Below are 21,563 nucleotides of genomic sequence, written 5' to 3' on the forward strand. Positions count from 1 at the left end.
CTTAATTCCTAACACCTGATCAAGAAAAGGGCTTTTTCAACTTGTTCTTCACTTAACTAAATGTAAAATTTAATGTATTGTATTGTTCTTATTGTGAATGTGGGATTATAAAATCAAATGGACCTCAGTGCTTTAGTTGGTCACATTTCAAGCAAATCTGGAGTGGTTCATTTTCATATTTATTTTAGTCAATTTAGTTGTTTCTTTCTCCTGTATTTAAATAGTGAGAAGCTTTAAATTGAAGATGGTCAAGTGGGCATGACAGAGTGCTTTCCTTTCCATGACATCGTCACCTTGAGTATTATTTGATATTGCGGGTGCTTCTTCCTAATCAAATAGAACATAGCACTCATTTCTTCCTTTTTTCCACCCTATAATTTGTATGCTTATATTAATGTTGAGAATGAAATATCACTTTGCGAAACGACTATGAACTCTAATATACTTCCTAGAAGTCTTGATTTTGGAAAATAGGACGTAAAATGGTTATGTTTTTTCTTTCGTAGGGAAATTTATTTTATTTTTTTTGTAAAGTGTCAAGTTTTAATAGTATGATCTTCTCGATGTTTAATATTGTCAAATCAATCAGTTCAAAACTTGAAAGCGTTAGAATTGTCAACGGAATTACCATAATCCCAAAGAATCCGGCTAATTCATTTTTAACTTTTGCTTCTCTGGAAATAAATTATGTTTTGAATTATTGAATCATTTGATAGGATCGGTTGAAAAGTGATGGTTTTATATTTTTTGAACGGTTTTTTTACAGATGCCCTATAGGATGGATACGATAAGATGTAAAAATGTAACGAATTTAAGTATTTGCTTAGTTGAACTGATTAGAATGGAAGTTTCTTTGAAAACATTGCGCTTATATCATTTCATTCTAATTTTTTCCGGTTTCAAACTTATCCAGTTAATGATTATGAACAATGAAGAAAGCAAGTACAATAACTATTCTGAGCTTGTTACTTGTCGGATTCAGGAATGGTTCTACCATTTTCAGTATAGGAACTGAAATGAACAGTATAGGGGATTTCTTTACTTTTGGAAGGCAATGTTGAAATTTCATTTTCGATGTGATCTGTGATCTGTGCACGGATATACAAATACTGTGGATAACAGTCGACTAACGTCAAATATCTGTCAGGCACATAATTCTACATCATGTATGATAGCGATGTGGGATGAGATTAGTGATGAAAATCGCCATAGTGATAATGATGAATAATGTCCGTAACGATATGGCACACTGAGTGTAAAGTAATCGGCCTATGCGGTTTGTATTTCAGAGAACTGCCTTCATTTGAGGATAGTGGGTTCAAAGAAAGTGTGCTGTAGTGTGAATGACTAGATATTTGAATAAGTGAAGTGGGACGCCAATGGAGAATGCTACCTTGGTTGCAAATATAGCAATGTAGTAGCAGTAGCAGTAGCAGTAGCAGTAGCAGTAGCAGTAGCAGTAGCAGTAGCAGTAGCAGTAGCAGTAGCAGTAGCAGTAGCAGTAGCAGTAGCAGTAGCAGTAGCAGTAGCAGTAGTAGTAGTAGTAGTAGTAGTAGTAGTAGTAGTAGTAGTAGTAGTAGTAGTAGTAGTAGTAGTAGTAGTAGTAACTAGTAATAAAAGAAGCAATTGCAATTACAAAACATGAGAAGGCATTTGGAGAAGCGAGAAGTGTACGAGTTTCAACGGTAATGAAGTTAGCATATTCTTGATACTAAGAGTGAGCATCCAGTCATAGAGACACAACGTAGCAGAAGTAGATAGCTGGCTGGCCAGCTAGCCAAGGAGGCAAACAAAGGTGCTGCATTTGCTTCGTACACTGAATGCAATGGAAGCTTTCCTAGCTAAAATTTCATTTCCTAGTGTAAAGTTTTATCTAGTAAATTGTGTGCAATGCTCAAAAAGGCTTTCAGTCGTTATAGATTTTTACTCAACCATATCATATCACTCACAATTACTTCCCAAACTTTCTTTTCTAACTATTTCTTTCTACATTTGCTCTGAAAATACCTTTATCACTTTACTTTTTAGCTTTGAATTATCCTTCAATACTACTTTACACTATTTTTCATGTCGAAATTTATTCATAAAAAGATATGAATTATGAAGTTAAATTCATTTCCTAGTGTATATACATCAGTATATATTTGTATTTTATCTTCTCCAATATTCTAGCTTTCATTCATCCGAAAAGACTAGCGCACTTTTATCGCTACAACGAGTTGTTCTATAGGAATGAAACATAATGAAAAAAAAAGAAAAAAAGAATGGTGTCATATTGTTAACTGCTTTAATAATTAATTCGAAAATCCAAAAGAAGAATCACTGTTATTAAAAAAATTAAAATCACTCGCATGACGATTTCATGCATATAGAAATAACTGCTTATAACTATTTACTGTTCCATTACCTGGCTGATATTATCCTATGTTTGCTATCCCTTTTCCAAATAAGTTTGCACATTTGGTCAGTACTGTCAGAAATCATTTCTTTGTTATAAATAAATAACAAGTAAGTTGCATTTAAAAAACTATGTTTACATCAAATGAACACTTTGTAGTTCCATTTTCTTGCCCTTTTTCATTTCACATAGTCCCACCACTTTATTTGCATTCGTTCTTGTCATGCAATTAAATCTGACTTTTTCATTTTTCTCGAAGATCCTATCTTTCTTTTTCTCTCTTTGTATTGTTTATTTTAAAGAGAAATTATTACCTGACTTCTTCTCAATACATTACATTTATATTAAACCAGAGATTGTAAATGTAAGCTTTTACTCTTGAATACTGTACATCTATATACTATAGATCTCATATCTCTAATTCCACTATTTAGATTTTTTTTTTGATAGCAAGCTAATTATGGATGAATTATGCTGCTTCATCTTAATCATATTTTTGTTCAAGTATTCATAATTTTAATTGTTTTATTGTCATATCCTAATAATAGTGCAAGTTAGTTTTCTCTTTACTGGCTTTCACTCTAAGGATTTTCTAGGAGTCCCAATACAGCTGTTATATTGAACTCAAGTAATAACATGATAAAAGTTGTTTTATTAGGTTGGTGCGAAAATAATTGCATTTTGAAAGTGCTCTAGAGCTTCTTCTTCGTTCAACCAACCATTGAACTGATGTCGCCAGTTTTCACTCAATCTAGTTCTCATTGTACGTCACATTCGATTGAGAAATGGTTGTTTGTTATTGCATGAAGTAAAAGAAGACAACAGTGCCAGACGATTTTTTTTTCATTCTTTTGGCTTATGTACACTAACTGGATCGAATTTTTCCGACCTTTTTAATTTGCATCAAATATCAAATAATCATAGAAAGTCGACGTTTGATCCTTGACAACTTTTCGTCCAGTTGTAAGAGGTCCATGAATATTCCCAGTTGATCATTGTCAGTTTCCGATAATTGGTCACTGCATTTCTCAATTCAAAACTCTTGTTTCTTTCGTACATCGTTTAAACTATTGTATTGTACCTCCCATGTGGATTCATTTTTCTCCATTTTTAATTTAAATAAAAAATCACTTTAATTTGGTTTCTATCTGATGTAATCTCCTTAGTCTAACATAAATAAGCAGCAAATAATTATAGAAATTAAAGCAAAGAATGATCATTAAAATAATATTTAACATAAACACATTTATTTAAAAATATATCCTCGTACATAAAGAAACAAAGTTCAGTAATGCAAAAATCGCAATTACTTTTGCACTAATTTAATTAATGATGCATCACTCACATAACAAATGAAATTGAAGTGGAATTAGGAATGTTAAAAAGCTCTTTCGAATCATTTTGCTTTTCTGCTTGGTTACGAGCTGAAAAGTAAATAATGGAGCTGAAATCTGGAACCCGATTTCCCCAACTGACTGAAACTTTTCTCAGCACTCATATTTCATAACTATACCATGACTATTAAATAACTAAAATATTAACAAAAAATCTCAATTCAAAACTACTTTTTTTCTTTGAGAAAATAAAGCTAAGAAATTTCAATTTATAAACAATAAATGATATGGGATATTTTGAGTGTTGAAAAGAGAAGGAGACAGCAGTAATAAGTTTTCAATGCATCATTAAGCATGAAGGAAGCCTGAAATGGCTTAAAATGTCAACAAAATAATAACTGAGCTAGTATGAATTTTCTTCAACTTACAAATAAATCCGCAAGTTAAGTACTTTTAGAAATCATCTCAATGTTTTCCTAATCAAGTATTGTGAGTAATAAACAAATTCACCAGTTATTTGTTGAATTTTCAGTACCTATTTTTAGAAGCATAATCTTTAATTGATTTTATAAGGAAATTTTATTGAGTAATTATGTTATCAATGATTCTATATCTTTAATTAGAAGTTTCATTTGGTTTCTTAGTCTGGACTCGAAGATTTTCGAACTTTTCCTAGACACACATAATTCAATCATCAGAGATCACTGTATCAACATGGAAAATTGGTAAGGTGGTGAAGTGCTTTACACATTCATATATATTCATGAAAAATTATTCTGATTCAGTGTTAAATGTAGAATTAAAATTTTCAAAATAAACATTAAAGCAATTCATTGTGTTTTATCAATCTTCTCATTGCATCTGTATTATGTCTCACTTTCCTTTAACTATGTCTGATTTACTTTTATAAGTTTTTAAAATTTATTTAGTGTTGATTATTTAACACGAAACATAATTTATTCAATATTTTGTTCACAGTCGATTACATCCGTTGCAAAAGTAAGTGATAATGTGATGACACATACACACGCACATCCGTTTCGGTTTGTCTATTCGCAATGATGAAAAATGTTGTCCAAGGATTTGCTGATATTGACGCAATGTCAGCATCATATATGTACAGCTGGCACCATCATCACCAGAACTAGTATCCATATCAGTATTAACACTGATATCAACGAAACAGCTTAGTGTCGATAATAAGAAAGGAAGTTCTGGTGGTCGATAGGAAGAGTTCGAATAGATGAGCGTATTTGTGACATTGATATTTATGACTGGAGTAGTGGACAAATTAATGTGTGAAAGAAACGGAATTAATGTTTATATGCAAGAAGTGCTTAAGGGGAAGATGAGGATATGATGTGGGTTGGGTAAGGATAAGGGTAGTACGAGAGGCGTTTTGGAGAAAGGAGGTGAAATAAGTGAAGGAAAAGTGGACAAGGATGTTGGAGAGGGGTGTTGCGTTGCTGTTCACTCATTGTCGCATGCTTTGGTTATTTACCGAGCCCAGTGAAAGGGACCAACTACATTGTATAAGACCAGCTACATTGTGTAGTTCCTCCTATGATGTCTAGGCCCGTATACGTAGCCCGATAAGTTAAGCCCACCCGATCAGCAATGTTCGTTCAGGAGAGCCATAAGAGGAGCAGGCTGGAAGAGAGGAAGGAAACAGCTTAGAAAGAACTCAACCCTTAATCTATTTTCATTTTGACTATTATTCACTGTTTACTCTGTTTTCGTCATCGTCCACTCCCCGCCTCCTATTGTTTTTGTAGATACGAACTTGAAGCAGCAGGATCTGTTATACAAGTTACTTTTTCCAAATGCTAACAAACATACCGTTCACTCTTCCTCTTTGAAGACAAAGTACATCATTGCCATTCATCTATCATTTATTTATTATTATTATTATTATTATTATCATCATCATCATCATTGTAATCATCAACTACATTATCACTAGTAACAACCCGTGCGCATACTCTCAGCTTTCTCGACTTTACTACATAAACTTCGCGTCCCTCGTTTTTTATCTATAGCTTCCTATCATTAATCCTTCCTTTTTGTCCTTTCACCAAATTCGCTTACTGAACTTCTTTTAACGACCTCTTCACAGATTCCCCTTGTTAAACTTCGAACGTTTACAACCGCCTCGACTACAACTGCAACCCTTGTACTCCTCGAATTTTTAGAAAAATCACAGTTGGCGTCAGCAAACCAATTTGCCTTCTCCATGCCACTAGCTGTGTTTTCTTTTTATCTCTTTGTGTCTCATTGTAAGAAGAAACAGGTTTCATAATTAGATTGAATAGAATGGACTGATTACTTCTCAGAATTAGTCTTCCGAATTTTAGCTTTTGAGAGGAGTGAAAAGCAGGAACGTTTTCAATTACACAATTTATCTTCAATCAGTTCTGTCGTAATTCTGGAAAAGACTATAATATCATTGTAATACTGCTGAAACGGTGATATGTCCGAAAGAATCCCAATTGTCTACTCCCTCCCAAAGGATGGATTCCAATTATTCACTTCCTTCCTGAATCAAAGAGTCCGAATTATTTACCTTTCTTCCGGCATCTTTAGTAATCTTCTTCATTACATTACTTGATGTTATAATTTTTAATTCCATTAGAATTGAATTCTTTATATTATTCATAAGTATTGTGCATGTTCTAGTAGAGACAATTATTGTGACAAAGATTTGTTTACTGCACAAATAAAATTATGCTCATTTTCCTACTTTTTTTTTCTTTTAGATAGAGGAATCTCATATATGAATGTTTCGATTTTTCTTTACACCTTCTTGCATCTTTCTAAAGGTAAAGATAACAATTATAACTGAAAATGCTACTTGTCAGGCTGTCTTCCTGATAAAAACTTTTATAACATTAATTTATTATCATTATGTGATAAATGCTAGTGGTACTGCGTTATCACTAAACTAAATTTTGGAGCATGATTTAAAGGAAGACGAGACCTACGATATATATCTTGTTTTCAATAATTTCATTTTTTGTCCGAGATCTGAGAAACAATAAAAAAATGCGAAGTCATCACGTCACTCCTGGCATTAAAAAAACTACCTTAATTTAAGAGAGTTTTTGAAATAACATGTGTCAAAATTAGTTAACTTAGAAAGCGAAGATGATAGCTAAACGGCAATTTTCTTTCAAGATCTTTGTCTAAGGCGCATTAATCATGAGAGGACCTTTTCAAGCTATAGGATGGAAGACATGTATGCATGCTTTGCTGTTTATCGCACGGAAGTAAAATGTTCAATAATATCACAACCCTCACAGAGCCTTTTTAATAAATGGCTTCATTTCTCCTCTTATTCTTTCATAGTTCATTTTTTACTTTTTCCAGTAAAACAGAAGAAAGAGGCACCTTTAGCCATCGATTGATACTTTTTGTTTCACAGTTCTTATAGTTTTTCTTTTCTTTTTTGACTTTAACTTTTTTTTTTTGTAAATTTAATTTTCATTTTTCATGAGGATTTTATTGGAAACAAAAAGATAATTGAACAAAAGTTGATTTTATTGCTTCATAAATAGCAAAGATTAATATTTGCCATCTGTTCAGTTTTTACTATTTATGCTAAAATTGTAGTATGTTAAAATCTTCCACTTTTACATCATATTCTACACATTCTTCAACTATTTAGCAACAGTGGTGTCAGTGATGTGTTCTTTAACGCACACAAGAGTTTGTATATCCCACTGATTATGTTGAAACATTCTTATTATTTCACAATTTCTCTGAGCATTCAATTTTTTTTTTTTCAAAATGGCTATGTTGTATAGAAAATGTATTAAGTTCAAATTTGGTTTCTTCTTTTTCTTCAACTTATCAACTAATAGAAATTTTTCTTTTTTTTTCTTTTTTTTGCAAAGAATTCTAAATAAAACCGTGAAAAGACCAGAACGCACTTGTACTCATGAGGCGCAATTGTACACTATTATTCAAAGGTCACCAATTCATTAACCTAATAAATTGTCATTTTTTTGATTTATTCTGCTAAGAACAGCAAAAGTTTAATATCGGAGTTGCCCAAATCTCTTAGCAAAGATTGTGATCTTAATTTCTTTGTGTTTCCTTGAAATGTTTCACAAACGTACTGATGTTTATGTTCAAATTGTTATGAATTTCGAAATGCTTATAGAAGACGTACGGTCGAGGCGTACGTGGTTGTTCATCACTCTGATAAACCAAAATAACCCTTAAATGGGGGCTGCCCTGGATCCGAGCGGAAACATCTGCTGTTGCTGCTGCTGCTGCTGCTGTTATTTCATGTTAACCAGCATCAATATTACATAATTTAAGTGGAGGTCATCATTTTCGAATTCACTTTCACTTAAGAATAATACTTTTATGATAAGCAACAAATAGCAAAGTTAATAAGCATTTTTCAGTAACACTGAAATATAGTTGCTAACTGGTTGATGATGTCATTGTTTTTTAAATAGCTATCATATGCAGTGACACTGATTTAATGTATTAACAGAGAAATGAAATTTTAAAGTTCATAAATTTACAGCATATTGCCTTAATTATTTAATGTTTGAGAAATTTTTCGATAGGAAATGAATTTAAGAACTGGCCAGTAGTGGCAGTGGGATGCTGCTCTATTACTTGGCTGCGATCTTCAAAGGGCTCCATCCGCGAGTTGATGATGATTTTGTTGATAAGCTCAATTACCATTATACCTCTGCCATTATTTTCGCATTCGCAATCATCGTTTCTGCAAAACAATACGTTGGTAAGTTCCTGTTTTCTTTTGTTTGGCAACATAATTTCTATCAAATATTTATTGATCATTATCCGGAGTTTGTTTGTTTGTTTTAAAAAAGGCAATAAAAATAAAAATGTGACTCTCTGCCAATTTTTGTCGGAGGATCTTTGTTAATATAAAAAATTCTCAGTTCTTTCATAGCACCATAAAAGTGCAGGACAATATTCCTATTTATTGTTTACCTAGTCAGATATCAAGGTAGTGTTCATTCGAACTATCATTTTTCAACCTTTATCGGGAAGGTTGACTTTCAAATATCACAATGAAGTTATTGTAATGAAATATTACTGATTACTAATTAAATATTGCTTTTGATAATAAGACACTACTGCTACTTGTGGCTTAAAAATGCTGAACAAAATGAATTTAGAGGCTAAAATCTCAATTGATTAATGATTCTTATTTGCCACTGGACAGCTGTAAGACTAAGTTGTCAGCAAAATAGAGATGGACAAATGCGAAGGATATAAAGCAAAGGAAATTTTTTGCTTAGAAGTTTACACCACAGATCTTATTACGTCAATCAACTATGCTTTACAGAAGTTGATTTTTTCTCTCGCATATCCATCTCACTTCAATTGAAGAAACTCGAGTGAAGTATACATTGTACTTTTACATTTTTTTTGAATTGCTTTCTCCCTTTCCTATAAACTTTTCTACCTTGCATCACCAGAAAGTTTAACCCTGCAAAAAAAGTCTTAACAAAATCTAAAAATCAGAAATTGAAACATCAATTAAATAGTGTAACTGAGATGTAGGCAAAGATTAGAGGTTTTAACATTCACACTCACTTTTTGCTATTTCAATTAGATGTAAATTTATAAAATCACATTTTAGGATATCCAATCCAGTGTTGGGTACCAGCGCAATTTACGGATGCATGGGAGCAATATACAGAAAACTATTGTTGGGTGGAAAATACATATTATTTGCCTTTAACAAGTGCTTTTCCGCTAGAGTATGGTGATAGGAGGTTTTTTTTTTTTTTTCTCAGATTAACATGAAGTAGCATATTTCAAAATTTCTGCTTCATTTGCATTGATGATACGATCTTACTAATTTCCAGAGAACAATTTCAGAGCTCGTCAAATTAGCTACTATCAATGGGTCCCATTTGTACTCGCTCTTGAGGCGTTAATGTTCTACATTCCATGCATAATGTGGAGAGGTTTATTACACTGGCACTCAGGTGAATCCAGATTTTATTAACATTTCGATTCTTCTGATTATTTCGCTAGGAGAGAGTTGAATGATTACTTTAATATGTTTACTAATCTGAAATGAAAATGGGTATTCTTCGGGAATTGCTACTAATGGCCTGTCGTAGATCTAAAATAACTATTCTTTTGTAAACTATTCCTGAAAAGAACATATTCCACTATCTGGAAATGTCACTTCAACGTATCCCTTGTTTCTTATCAGTCTTTCTGCCATTAACACCCAATACTTTTGTTAGGTATCGTTGTACGAATATTGAGACAATGCTAATTGAATACTTTGAGTGAAGCAGTAGTTTATCCTGATGAGTTAAGCACTGATGAAGTTCTGATTGATTCAAATATAGGGGGCACTACTGTTGATGATAACTAGAGATCGATTATATCTCAATCAGCTCTATCAAGTCCTACTCAAATGAAACACTTGTTTCAAGACTTTGTCATCTTTGTGGGTTGGTGAAATTTAATGATAGCAGAATTCAGGGATTAATGTGCAAAGCCTAACACAAATGGCTTGCGATGCAAGAATGATGGATGCAGATGCAAGAGCAGCTACAGTGCAAACTATTGCTGGACATATGGAAGATGCCTTGGAAATACAAAGGGAGGTATGGATGAACGATTGCAGTAAATAAAAGTTTGAAATGAAAATGTAGTTAATGCAATCAATCTCTGACTAATAATTGAGTTTACCAAGCAGTAAAAGAATAATTACAGAACGCTTGCTGTTAAAGTATTTCAGGTAACCGATGTATCCGGAATGTGCGTCAGTAAAAGGTGGGGTTCATATGTGACTTGCCTGTACGTATTTATCAAAACGTTATATTTAATCAATGTCGTTGGGCAGATATTTTTATTAAACACTTTTCTCGGTACCGACAATATCTTTTATGGTTTCCACATACTCAAAGATCTGCTCAACGGTCGTGAATGGGAAGTAAGCGGTAATTTTCCCCGCGTTACTATGTGTGATTTTGAGGTATGTTCTGTTGATCTAATTTCCACAAACAGTGATTTTTAGAGGAGTCCGAATTTTCTGTAATGTTCAAGAAAATGTACTTCCACTCAAACTTTAACTCTTAAGGATATATTGCTAACATTGTAGTCATTTAAACGATGAAAATGTTTGATAAATTTCAGGTACGAGTTCTTGGTAATGTTCATCATCATACTGTACAATGTGTGCTAATGATAAATATGTTCAATGAGAAAATATTTTTATTTCTATGGTTTTGGTACTTTATGGTATCAATAGTAAGTATGTTTTCCGTGGGTCACTGGATGCTCATGTCGTTTCTGCCAGGCCAAGTAAATTTTGCTTTTTATTTCTAGTTTTTTTAGTGTTATGTGCAACATTTTCACATCTTTGAAACGTTACTGAATTAACAGAAGCACAGACTTGAATGTCACTGTACCTGCCAGCTTCATTCTAAGCAAAATAATTTCACTCATACTAAATTACCTGTTATTTCGCTTCAGCAAATTATTTTAAGAAAAATTGTCAGTCGAAGGCAGTAAAAACAACTACTAATAATTATGCCGAAGGATGGAGTTCTTTTCTAACTTAAGCGGAAATTAACGAGACAAAACCAAGTTTTTTTAGCACATGAAATTTATCCGGAAATATTTAAAAGCAACTGATCTGGCAACTGATCGGCAATCTGTCAAAAAATTTGTTCATAAATTTCTTGGATATGACGGTGTGTTTTGCATGAGGATGATAAGTGCACATGCTGGCGATATTATGGCAACTGAACTGATCGTCGCTTTATGGCATAATTTCAATGACAGGTTATATTTTGATACTGTTTTCCTTATGGTGGCTTGTAGATCTGTTTTGGTATTGAAAAAACGCATTTACTTGTGTCATGAATTTCTCAAAAATTACTTCGCTGATTTGTTTTAAATTTAAAAAAAAAATTTTGTTCTGTAGGGTGCGAAAGAGTCCTATTGAGATGTTTGAAGGTGGTGTCACACAAAGTCCGAGTAAACTGGATGCAAATTTTAAAACATGGCTACTGGGACAAACCAGGTGAGTTAAAGTAGAAATTTAATGATTTATTACTGTCAGAACAACTCTCACTTCACATGAAATTAATGCTGTATTAATAATCATTCCTTTTCTCTTCATTTCTTCACAAGCGTGATTTTTGTATGTGTTATTTGAACATAAACTTTCAGTTTTTTCACTTATTCTGAACATCAAAACAAAATAACTTTGTATTAAATAAGTGATTGTCGTATCAGAAAGATTTTTACAGTGTTCAATTGTATTGTTTTGAAATTTAAACTTTCAACTCGTTTGCGAAAATTCTTCAGCATTAATTTCCTTGATGGTAATTAAATTTTGGCATGAAGTTTTGTCAGTGTGATAAGAAAATGAATATTATTCGATGGAGCTATTGCTTAAGGAATAAACCACCTTTCGATGGTTCAAATCCAACACGAAGCAAAAAACGCCGAAAGTCGGATGGTTATTTCACTTTCGTTTGAGCGACACGCATCAGAAAATTACTACTATTATTGCAATACATTGTTGTTTATCTCATTTCTAAAAGCACATGCAGAAAAGAGACGCAAAAAAAAATAAGACGCGATTGAATAATATACTTCACACTTCAGTAATTATTGTTATTACTGTTAACTTCTATTCAATGCTGCATACTAATAATTGACTTCCAAATTTACTATTAGTATTATTATTATACTACTGCTACTGCTAGCATTACTGTTGCTGCTGTTACTATTGCTGCAGTTACCTGGAGCTATTATTACTACCTAAACTATTATCCTCCCTTTTCTTCTCTCTCTTTTGTCATTTTTTGTCATGTCCCAAATGATATCGCAGAAGATGTTTTAAATTTCGAGAAATGAAGTGCACATTTCCTTGTTTCTACAGCTGTATTTTTAACACTTGTATTTAAGATCATTTTTGAAGAAAAAAAATGAGGTAAGGTGATAATAAGCGTTATATTATTATATCGACAAGGTTTATTGCAATTGCTGGTGCGAATTGTATGCCTTATGTTCATGGGGAGAATTGAAAAGCCAGTTTTAGTTGCTAATGCTATCTGATGTTTTTTGCCCGAGCATGTAAAGGCAGAATTTTTTTATACAGCCTTCTTTTGAAATTGTAAAAATGATCTTATCAGTGAGATGACATTCGTTATAAAATGTCTTTTGATGAAGAACCAGTCGAATGCGTTTAAAATTTTTTTTTGAAACATTAAAAAAAAATATGTGGTCTGAGAAGTGGTTATACTTAAGTATTTCTCAGATTTTTCAATCCATTCAGTCTCCAAATTCCTCTTTTGTAAATATGTTCTGTTCACTAATGAGATGTTCCCGTTTGAGGAAATTGAATAAGATTGAGGTGTACCATATTCCCTATCTTTATACTGCCATTTACCCAGTTAATTGTTCAACAATTGCTGCATTTGCTTCCTCATCAATTAGAAGTTTTCGATGTCATAAATTGTTATTTCACTTTAACCAGCAGTCTGTTACCAATTAATCTGCTTTCCTGCACTGCGCATATGAAGATCTTAGTTTATCAGTATTACCACATACAATTATTGTTTTCATAAATAATAGATACGGAAATATATTTCCGCAGAAAATATTCAAGTGAACATTGGAGTCTATAGTTAGTTCAAGTCATCTTATTCAGCTCATTCATGAAATATAAGCTTCTACCAATTTCTGAGAAAACTTTTGAGGTTTCTTCTAATCTACATAATTCAATACCACCTTATTCTTCAATAAGGTGGATAGCATACTGCATAATCTTTTTGCCAAACACAATAAATTTGATAGTAACAAGTTCTAGTGAATCAGCATCTGTTACTAAAACCAACTTTCAGCAATGAAAAGCAGATATGCAAGTGTAAACTGACAACAATTTTAATATGATGAATTATATTACGGGTCTTTTATTTTTCTCTTTCCTTCACATAATTTCAAGATTTATTTTCACTATTTAATCTCAATTATGATTGTAATAACTGTGATGATAAATAAAATGTGGTGATTTGTACTCTTTAATAGCATCACACCGAATCCTACTTTCTCATTTTTAAAACTGCACCGAAGCTCCGAGAGTGTGAATTAATCTGGTTTTTAAAAAAGATCTGGACTCTAAAAGAGACCTGGGTAGAAGTTGGTAACTCTTGTATTAGTGAGGACCACCATGCCATCCAGATTTATATTTTACGAAACTACTGGATCTACCAAAAATTCTGAGTAAAACAACTAGAAATATTGAAATCAAAATTTCTGTTTCGAGACAAGACTTTATTTTATATTAATTAATTAATGGCCATTAGGAATACTGATTACTCGCTATAGGTGAGTATATTTTTGTTCATCTGGGTCAGTTGCATCCCTCGATTTTCCCATAATTCTTCCGATTTTTGATTATTTTCATATTTAGTTTCGACTTACTGTCTTTATTCTGAAAATGTGATTTAAATTCATTGTCAGTGCATCTGTTGTCACGTGCTGTTTCCCTAATGATAAATGAAATATGCTTCAAAACTCTGTGTTCATGAAATATCTCGTCTAATTGCACAGCAGTCTTTTTTGTTTTTATTATTTACTCCTACAGTTTTAGATAAGTGATGATGCTCCTCTCCGATATGTTGCCCTTTAAATTTTAAATTGCTGAACGGCACTTTTGTTTTAATAAATTATAAATGAAGCAGATAAAAGAAACATTATGAATGGATTGAAATTTATATTGCATAGCAGCTGAAAACAAGAAGTGACTTAAAATCATGCGATTTATTTTGAATTTTCAATCACGTTTTCAATAATGATTTTTAGTCTTTTTTTTCAACCTCATAAATACAATTGGCACAAACAAGAAATGAAATAAAACCAACCTGAGCAAGTTTTTAACCATTCTCACAAATAATAAAAAATTTTTCTGTACTTTTTCATTTCATATAAAAATTGTACAAGTATATCGGCAGTCGATATCAGCAGCAGAAGTAATCGATGTCAACAACAAAGCTGAAATAATTCTTATAATCAAGAACCTGGAATAATACATTTTTAAAAGCCTAATTTTGTTACATACAATCTCACAAATATTTCTCCACTATTTTTTTCCGAATGTTTCCTCATTTTGTTCAACATTTTTATTAAATACTTTCTACTTTTAATTGAATAGAAAATTTGTTGTCAAATTTAATGTTTCGTTGTTTAATTTGAAGTTGATGACCTAAACTGTCAAGCAAGAATAATGTATAATAAGTGTTACATTATAACATTTTCAGTTCTACTATCAAAAAAATTTTATCAAAATGTCTGCACAACTTTTGATTTTATCACACATGGTGTTATTGCAACTTATTGTTGCACAACTAGGTAAGAAATTTTGGTAAATGAAATACACAAAACTTGAAAGAATTACTTTGTACAAAATGGATTATGCTTAGGTACGGAAAGGTATAATAACTTAGTCAATTATGAAAAGTCTTCAAATTAAATAAAAACCTATTTTTATTAAAAAATCATTTCCAAAAAGCCGGTGATTTTATTTTTGATCTGTCAAGCAAAAATTACTTGATATTTTATTCAGGGAGTATGAGAAGAAAAAAAGATTTCAACTTCATTTCTGCAGGCCCAAAAATTGGCAAACAGTTCTTAAAACCGAAGCAATGTGAAATAACGAATCAAACAGTGTATGATTTTCAAGTTCAAATGCTAAACGGTGCACAAAAAAGTTTGGCAGAATATCGCAACAAAGTTCTTTTAATCGTTAATGTCGCTACTTACTGCGGTAAGCGCTTCTCTTATAAAATATTAATTGTGCTTCAAATAAGTCATTTTTATTTGTAGCAATGTTCAGTTTTTTTTTTTTTCCAGAAAGCATTTTTGCTGTTGTTCTTATCGAAAGTTAACAAGATTAAATATGTCATTGAAGTTGTGACAAAATGATTATTTTTTCAAAGGGATAAGAGAGAAGGCAAGGCTGACTAATTGTAACATATGTCCAAAACTTTTATTTTGCCTGCCTTGACTTCTTCCTTTCCATATTTAAGTTTAAAATATTTTAACCCTAAAAGACACATATGGTTCCTTTCAACTTATTGATTTCTACATCCAATGAATGACAAATTTTCAGCATACACAATGCAATACAGAGATTTCAATCCAATACTTGAAAGTAATTCTAATGGAACGCTCAATATCCTAGGATTTCCATGCAATCAGTTTTACTTGCAAGAACCAGCAGAAAATCACGAGTTGTTGAGTGGTTTGAAATATGTAAGACCAGGACATGGCTGGGAACCACACAAAAACATGCACATTTTTGGCAAACTTGAAGTTAATGGTGAAAATGATCATCCGCTTTACAAATTTTTGAAGGTCTTGTTGTATGATTTTTCTGGAGAACTTCTTTATTTAATATTTTCTATTCATTTTATTGCCAAAAAAGCAGTGCGTTAGTTTTACTTTTCATACCTTTTTCGCATTGGATTTCCTTTTTAAGATTTTAGAAATTAATTCCGCTTATACTTTAATCTGTTTTAATGCTTAAAAAAATTTTTTTCCAGATATATCAAAACAAATGTATTTTTTACAATAAGAAGAATCGTCTGCTAAAAGCTGAAGGTTTCATGAGCCTACTGATTATCATTGAAAAGAACTCTTTTATAGGAACGTTGCCCGCCGACAGTGCCAGTAATTGGAAAGCGTCATCAGTTAATATACGATCCCATAGGTACAAATGATGTTATTTGGAATTTTGAAAAATTCTTGGTTGATAAGAAAGGTCGTCCACGTTACCGCTTTCATCCCGAAAATTGGGTTCAAGGAACTGCTGTAAAGCCATATATCGATGAACTGGAACGTGAAATTTAACGTTATTATCTTGTCACTTATTACAAGTTGTAAACTTCTTGCCATTTTTATTTCACAATAAAGTCTGCAGTCTTCAGTCTTTCATTAACAGATTCTTAGAATTTCTTTAATCTTCATGCTTCACTGATCCAAGCAGATAATCAGTCTATCCATTCTTCAACATTTTCCAGGAATAAGTAGTACCATATTTCTCCTTCACAAGGCATCACCGTAGATATTACTAGTACTAGTAGAAATGAAATACAAATGAAATGCTACAGGGAAAAATGAAACAAAGAGTTGTTTATTTAAAAATGATCAAAATCGAAAAAGATCTGAATACAAAGAAGGATTGCATTGAATGCATGAATATTACCATATATGAAAATAATGTCTTAATTTTCTAAAAATCATCTACATGCTAGAAATCAACACAATATGGCACGTGCTACTTCTTTCACGTTTTAATTATTTATAAAGGAAAAGTTTCATTGATTATAATTTTAATTAGTGAGCGTCGTATGTTTTATTAGTCAACAATATTTCTCTATAAGGTGTTATAAATCGTTATTCACCTGATTTATTTTCTCAGCGCCTTCCTTAGCAACTGAAGCGAGGTGTAATTGCATATCTATTTCATTATATTTCTACATATTTGATACATTTCTGCATAATAGAAGTGGGTTTGGCATTTTCTAGTTGCTGTTTATTTTTCAATGATAGCATCTGGCTTTATTTTAAATTTCTTCAAAAATTTTTCCTAAATTAATCATTCATGTTTTAGGACTTCATATTAAAGTTGGATATTACAGAGATTTATAACTAAACTATAAACTTTTTATTCGGAGAATTAATCTAGCAAGTGCATTTTTCTGATATATAAAGCAAATTAACTAATTAGCTATAATTTTTTGCTTCATTATGAAAATTGTTTTCAGCGTACTAACAATTGCATGAAATTTAAAAATTACTTTGAATTTTTGAATTCTGAATCAACTGGATGGTAATCTAAAAAGGTATTCATAACTTGATCTTTTTTTTTTTTTTTTTTTTTTTTGATTAAATAGCACTCTTATTAAATTTGCAAAGCACTTTCCCTTTTTGATCCTTGCCCCTCCTTCATTTACTGCGCTTTTTGCATGATGCTGTTGAGTTTATTAAAAGATAAATTAAATCGAATAATTGTCTATCGCTAATTATAGCTGATAAATTTCATTTACAGCAGCAGCCAAGATGGGCAATATAGTAAGCAATCATCATCAAATAACCGCTTCCGCTACAGGAAGAGTACTTTCAACAGCTGCAGTAACAAAGACAGTATCAGAAAAAGCCACTTCGAAACAAATTGACAAACAACTGCAAAAGGAAAAACTGGAAAACACAAATATATTTAAAATCTTATTACTAGGGAAGTTTTGAAACAAGAGGACAACAGTCATTTTTGCATCAATTTTTCTTCTCTAGGGATCTTGTCTTCATGTCGAATTCTTTTACAGTCGTAATTTAATCTCAAACAGAAGCAGTTTAAAGCACTATTCGAGTTAAGTTGCTCATTGATTCAAAACAATAAAAAAAATGGCTTCTCGAAATACATTGCAACAACAAAAGTGGAAAATGAAAAATGACGTTCTTTCGCTTTTTTCTGTTTAAATGGACTTAAATTCCAGCAATTAAACTAACTTTGATTGGTCAGTAATGATTAAAATTCAGGCGGCTCAGAATGCGGCAAAACGACGATATTTAAGCAAATGAGGTTCATTACTTGCTTCATTTTATATTTCACCGAAATTTTTGTTTCCTAAAGAAAACGAATGCATCAATTATGTGGAAATTCTTATTTTCAAAAAGGCATACACTTAAAATAAACAAAGTGAATAATAAAGAAGATTTTCATGATAATTAGAGCTAGTACAGGATACTGCATCTTAATGGTTTCACCGAGGAGGACAAAAGTCGTTATCGGCAGTCAATTTTACGGAATGTCGTTGATTCAGTGGCAAAAATGCTTCGAGCATGTGAAACATATCGGATCGTGCATGAACATGTCATACAGGTCTTATACATTGTTACCTTCACGAATGTCATTTGGATGAAGAGAGTTCAGATTTGTGGACTTAGTGAAGTAAATATAGTCCTATCTGTTTTTTAACTCACGATGAATATATAATGGAACCTAACAATTTCAGGAGAAAGTAAACATATTTATGAAATTTTATGAAGATGTCGATTCGGATTTGGGAGATGCTCAAATTGTAATATCGAATGAAATGGCTAAAATCATTCAACAAATTTGGCAGAGCAATAGCATACAACTTGTTTACGAAAGACGTTTCAATTATCAATTACTCGATAATGCCAAATTGTTTGTCGCAATTTTTCTCCAACTATTGCACAATATGCAAAAATTTATACTATAATGGCTTATTCTCTTCAAAATTTCTCAGCATTGCAGACGAGTGAGTAATAATATTGTAGCTTCCTGAATAGTCTTGGAAGAATTACATCACCTGATTATTCTCCAACAACACAGGATATCTTACAATGTCGTTTCAAAACAATGGGTATACATGAAATCAATTTTATATATAAGAAAGTCGATTTCAAGTATGGATCTTGTTCATCTACTCTCCCTTAAAATAGAAGAATTTTTTTACACCTCTTACATTTAATCATCTCTATTGATGATGATCTCATCCTTCTACTTAATACAAATTTATTTTATTTACTATATGCCATTATTTACTAACTATTTCACATATGCATTTTTTTAGAATGATTGATGTTGGTGGACAGCGTTCGGAAAGACGCAAATGGATTCACTGCTTCGATGACGTGAATATGGTACTATTTGTTGTGGCAATGAGTGAATTTGACCAAGCTGACCCTGAAGATGAAAGTCAGGCAAGCAACGGACGCTTATTTATCAGCTTCACGTAGTAAATCATCTGATAGAAAAAGCTTAAAAGAACTGAGATTGCAATCATCAGATTATTTCCTTAAATTCATCATTATTAGTGCTTATTTGATTTGCCTACTGTTTCCTGAAAATATGATTGACACTGATAGCGTTTAATTGTCCCTTTTGCATAACGATATCAAATTATTTGAAGATTGTACATTTTATGGATTGAAAATTGGTGAAAAATCCCCAGACTTACCGCATAAATCATTTCAGATAGAAGTTTTAACTAGATTAGTTATAATTGATCTTATCCATTGCTCATGTTGAGCTAAAACGTGAATATGTATACTGAAGTATGCTTAGCCTATTTCTAATTAAAGTAAAAGGCTAATTTTATTTTTTAAATATAGAATCGCATGATACAAAGTTATCGAATCTTTAAAACGATTGCGCAAAGCGACCATTTCAAGAATTCGTCCATTGTTTTGTTTTTGAACAAGTATGATATCTTCCAGGAAAAGATCAGATACTCTTCGTTGAAAAAATGCTGGCCAGAATACGGTGGTGGGTTATTTTTCTTTTTTGTTTGTGGGAAAATGACCAGAATATATATATAAGCTCCAGGGAATCAAACTCTTCTATAAAGTCTAATGATGTTAGCAGACACGAACTGCGATGAATTAATTTAAGGGACGGAAATAAAAATTGCAATTCCTGAGTTCTTCAAGTGCTTTCATAAATTTTTTTCCCCTAACTAATTAGCAAGTTTCTAACGTACTAAACTGTTAAATCTTAAAAAGCATTATCGTAATCGTTCGAGAAAAGATATTACGGTAATACAACTACCAGTTAAATTTTATTGGTATGATGAAAGAAAGTAAGAAAGGGTAAAGCGGTCAAGTAATCGTGAACAACCTATGCCCATATTGTTTATTTAAATTTAAATAATGCTTTTGTAGGTGATAACTCAGTAGAAGACTGTACGAAATATTTGGAAAACCAGTTCCAGAGATGTATATCAAACAAACAAAAATACTTCGCGTTTGTAACAACAGCAACCGATACGAAAAATATTGATTTAATGTTCAGTTCGGCAGTCTCACATATTGTTAATCAAAATCTTAAAGCTGTTGGCATTCGTGAATAATTACATATTATTATGTTCGCGCTCTTCTCTCCTCTTTCTTATACGCATCATTAACAGCTAGCTCTTTTACTATTTCCGGCAAAGTCCCGACTGCATTTTGACTGAAAATAGAATTAGCAACGATATCGTCAGAAATTTACTCTAAACTTTTAACACTTACAAAATAACAGAAAATTTTACCGAAAACAGTGCTTGAAAGTGAGAGATTTCAAATAAAAAAAGTAGAAAATGAAAACTTAAAGGAATTAAATTAGAGCTGATTTCACTACTTTTGAAAAATTATTGTCGACAAGTTCTACCTTTTCATCTACGAGTTTTTTGCTTAATTTCTACCCCTAATAACCATAAAAATTATACATTTCACTAGCGGTATCTAATTAAAAGTAAATAAATAAATTTGACGTTAATATGGAAAATATAGATACATCTAACAAAAGAAATATACTTTATTTCCTCCTCTATTTTATCAATCAATCAGTAACCGATTTGAGTATCGCTATAAGAAAGGGCAGAAATATGCAGTGAGAACACATATCCATAATAAATAAGTGGTAAAATATTACAATATAGAAAACAGTTACGCGGAGAATTATATAATTCATAAGAGTAAGTAATAATTCACCTGTTAAACTTCATTAAGACGATGAGTGAAAATGAAGCAGTGGCCTAATACTATTGCAAAATTTTCAAATCAATGTTAGCTCGAAGAAAAGAAATTCTTGGAAACGATGCTATTAGGAGACAAGAAACCATCCAGTAGTATAGTTCCATCGACAAGAAACACTAAGATTACAAATAAGTGAATAGATCTGTCAGAGGAACTGGCATAATACTGTACAACAAAAACGAAGTGAGGTGAATGTGCACATTAACATCATTCCAGGAACAGTAAGAATTTCTAAACCAGCGCTCTTCGCAAATCAT

At 31.8% G+C, this 21,563-nt stretch overlaps 3 protein-coding genes across 5 annotated transcripts; all 3 read left to right on the forward strand.

Moving 5' to 3' along the window:
* Positions 1 to 8,349: 8,349 nt before the first annotated feature.
* Bma-inx-1 (Uncharacterized protein) lies at positions 8,350 to 12,234 on the forward strand (the record flags this gene model as incomplete). 3 transcript variants are annotated; one of them, XM_001899516.1, is made up of 9 exons in its annotated part: positions 8,350 to 8,491; positions 9,362 to 9,497; positions 9,604 to 9,713; positions 10,225 to 10,349; positions 10,484 to 10,720; positions 10,882 to 11,049; positions 11,345 to 11,532; positions 11,675 to 11,773; positions 12,153 to 12,234. In XM_001899516.1, the coding sequence occupies 9 exons, from the start codon at positions 8,350 to 8,352 to the stop codon at positions 12,232 to 12,234; spliced, it is 1,287 nt and encodes a 428-aa protein (XP_001899551.1). The 3 variants fall into 3 exon arrangements, with proteins under 3 accessions (XP_001899551.1, XP_042929442.1, XP_042929443.1); XM_043073508.1 differs by lacking the exon at positions 12,153 to 12,234 and adding an exon at positions 12,061 to 12,085; XM_043073509.1 differs by lacking the exons at positions 8,350 to 8,491; positions 9,362 to 9,497 and having other exon boundaries at positions 9,662 to 9,713.
* Positions 12,235 to 15,047: 2,813 nt separating this feature from the next.
* Positions 15,048 to 16,611, forward strand: Bm2151 (Uncharacterized protein; the record flags this gene model as incomplete). The annotated part of the gene is made up of 4 exons (XM_001899515.2): positions 15,048 to 15,111; positions 15,368 to 15,526; positions 15,872 to 16,116; positions 16,408 to 16,611. The coding sequence occupies 4 exons, from the start codon at positions 15,048 to 15,050 to the stop codon at positions 16,609 to 16,611; spliced, it is 672 nt and encodes a 223-aa protein (XP_001899550.1).
* A 1,727-nt stretch (positions 16,612 to 18,338) lies between these two features.
* On the forward strand, positions 18,339 to 19,527 carry Bma-gpa-6 (Uncharacterized protein; the record flags this gene model as incomplete). Its single annotated transcript, XM_043073510.1, has 5 exons — positions 18,339 to 18,343; positions 18,505 to 18,643; positions 18,777 to 18,952; positions 19,066 to 19,194; positions 19,362 to 19,527. The coding sequence occupies 5 exons, from the start codon at positions 18,339 to 18,341 to the stop codon at positions 19,525 to 19,527; spliced, it is 615 nt and encodes a 204-aa protein (XP_042929444.1).
* Between the last annotated feature and the right edge of the window lie 2,036 nt (positions 19,528 to 21,563).

The sequence above is a fragment of the Brugia malayi genome (genome assembly GCF_000002995.4).
Source record: "Brugia malayi strain FR3 genome assembly, contig: Bm_v4_ChrX_scaffold_001, whole genome shotgun sequence".
In the NCBI taxonomy this organism is placed as follows: Eukaryota; Metazoa; Nematoda; class Chromadorea; order Rhabditida; family Onchocercidae; genus Brugia; species Brugia malayi.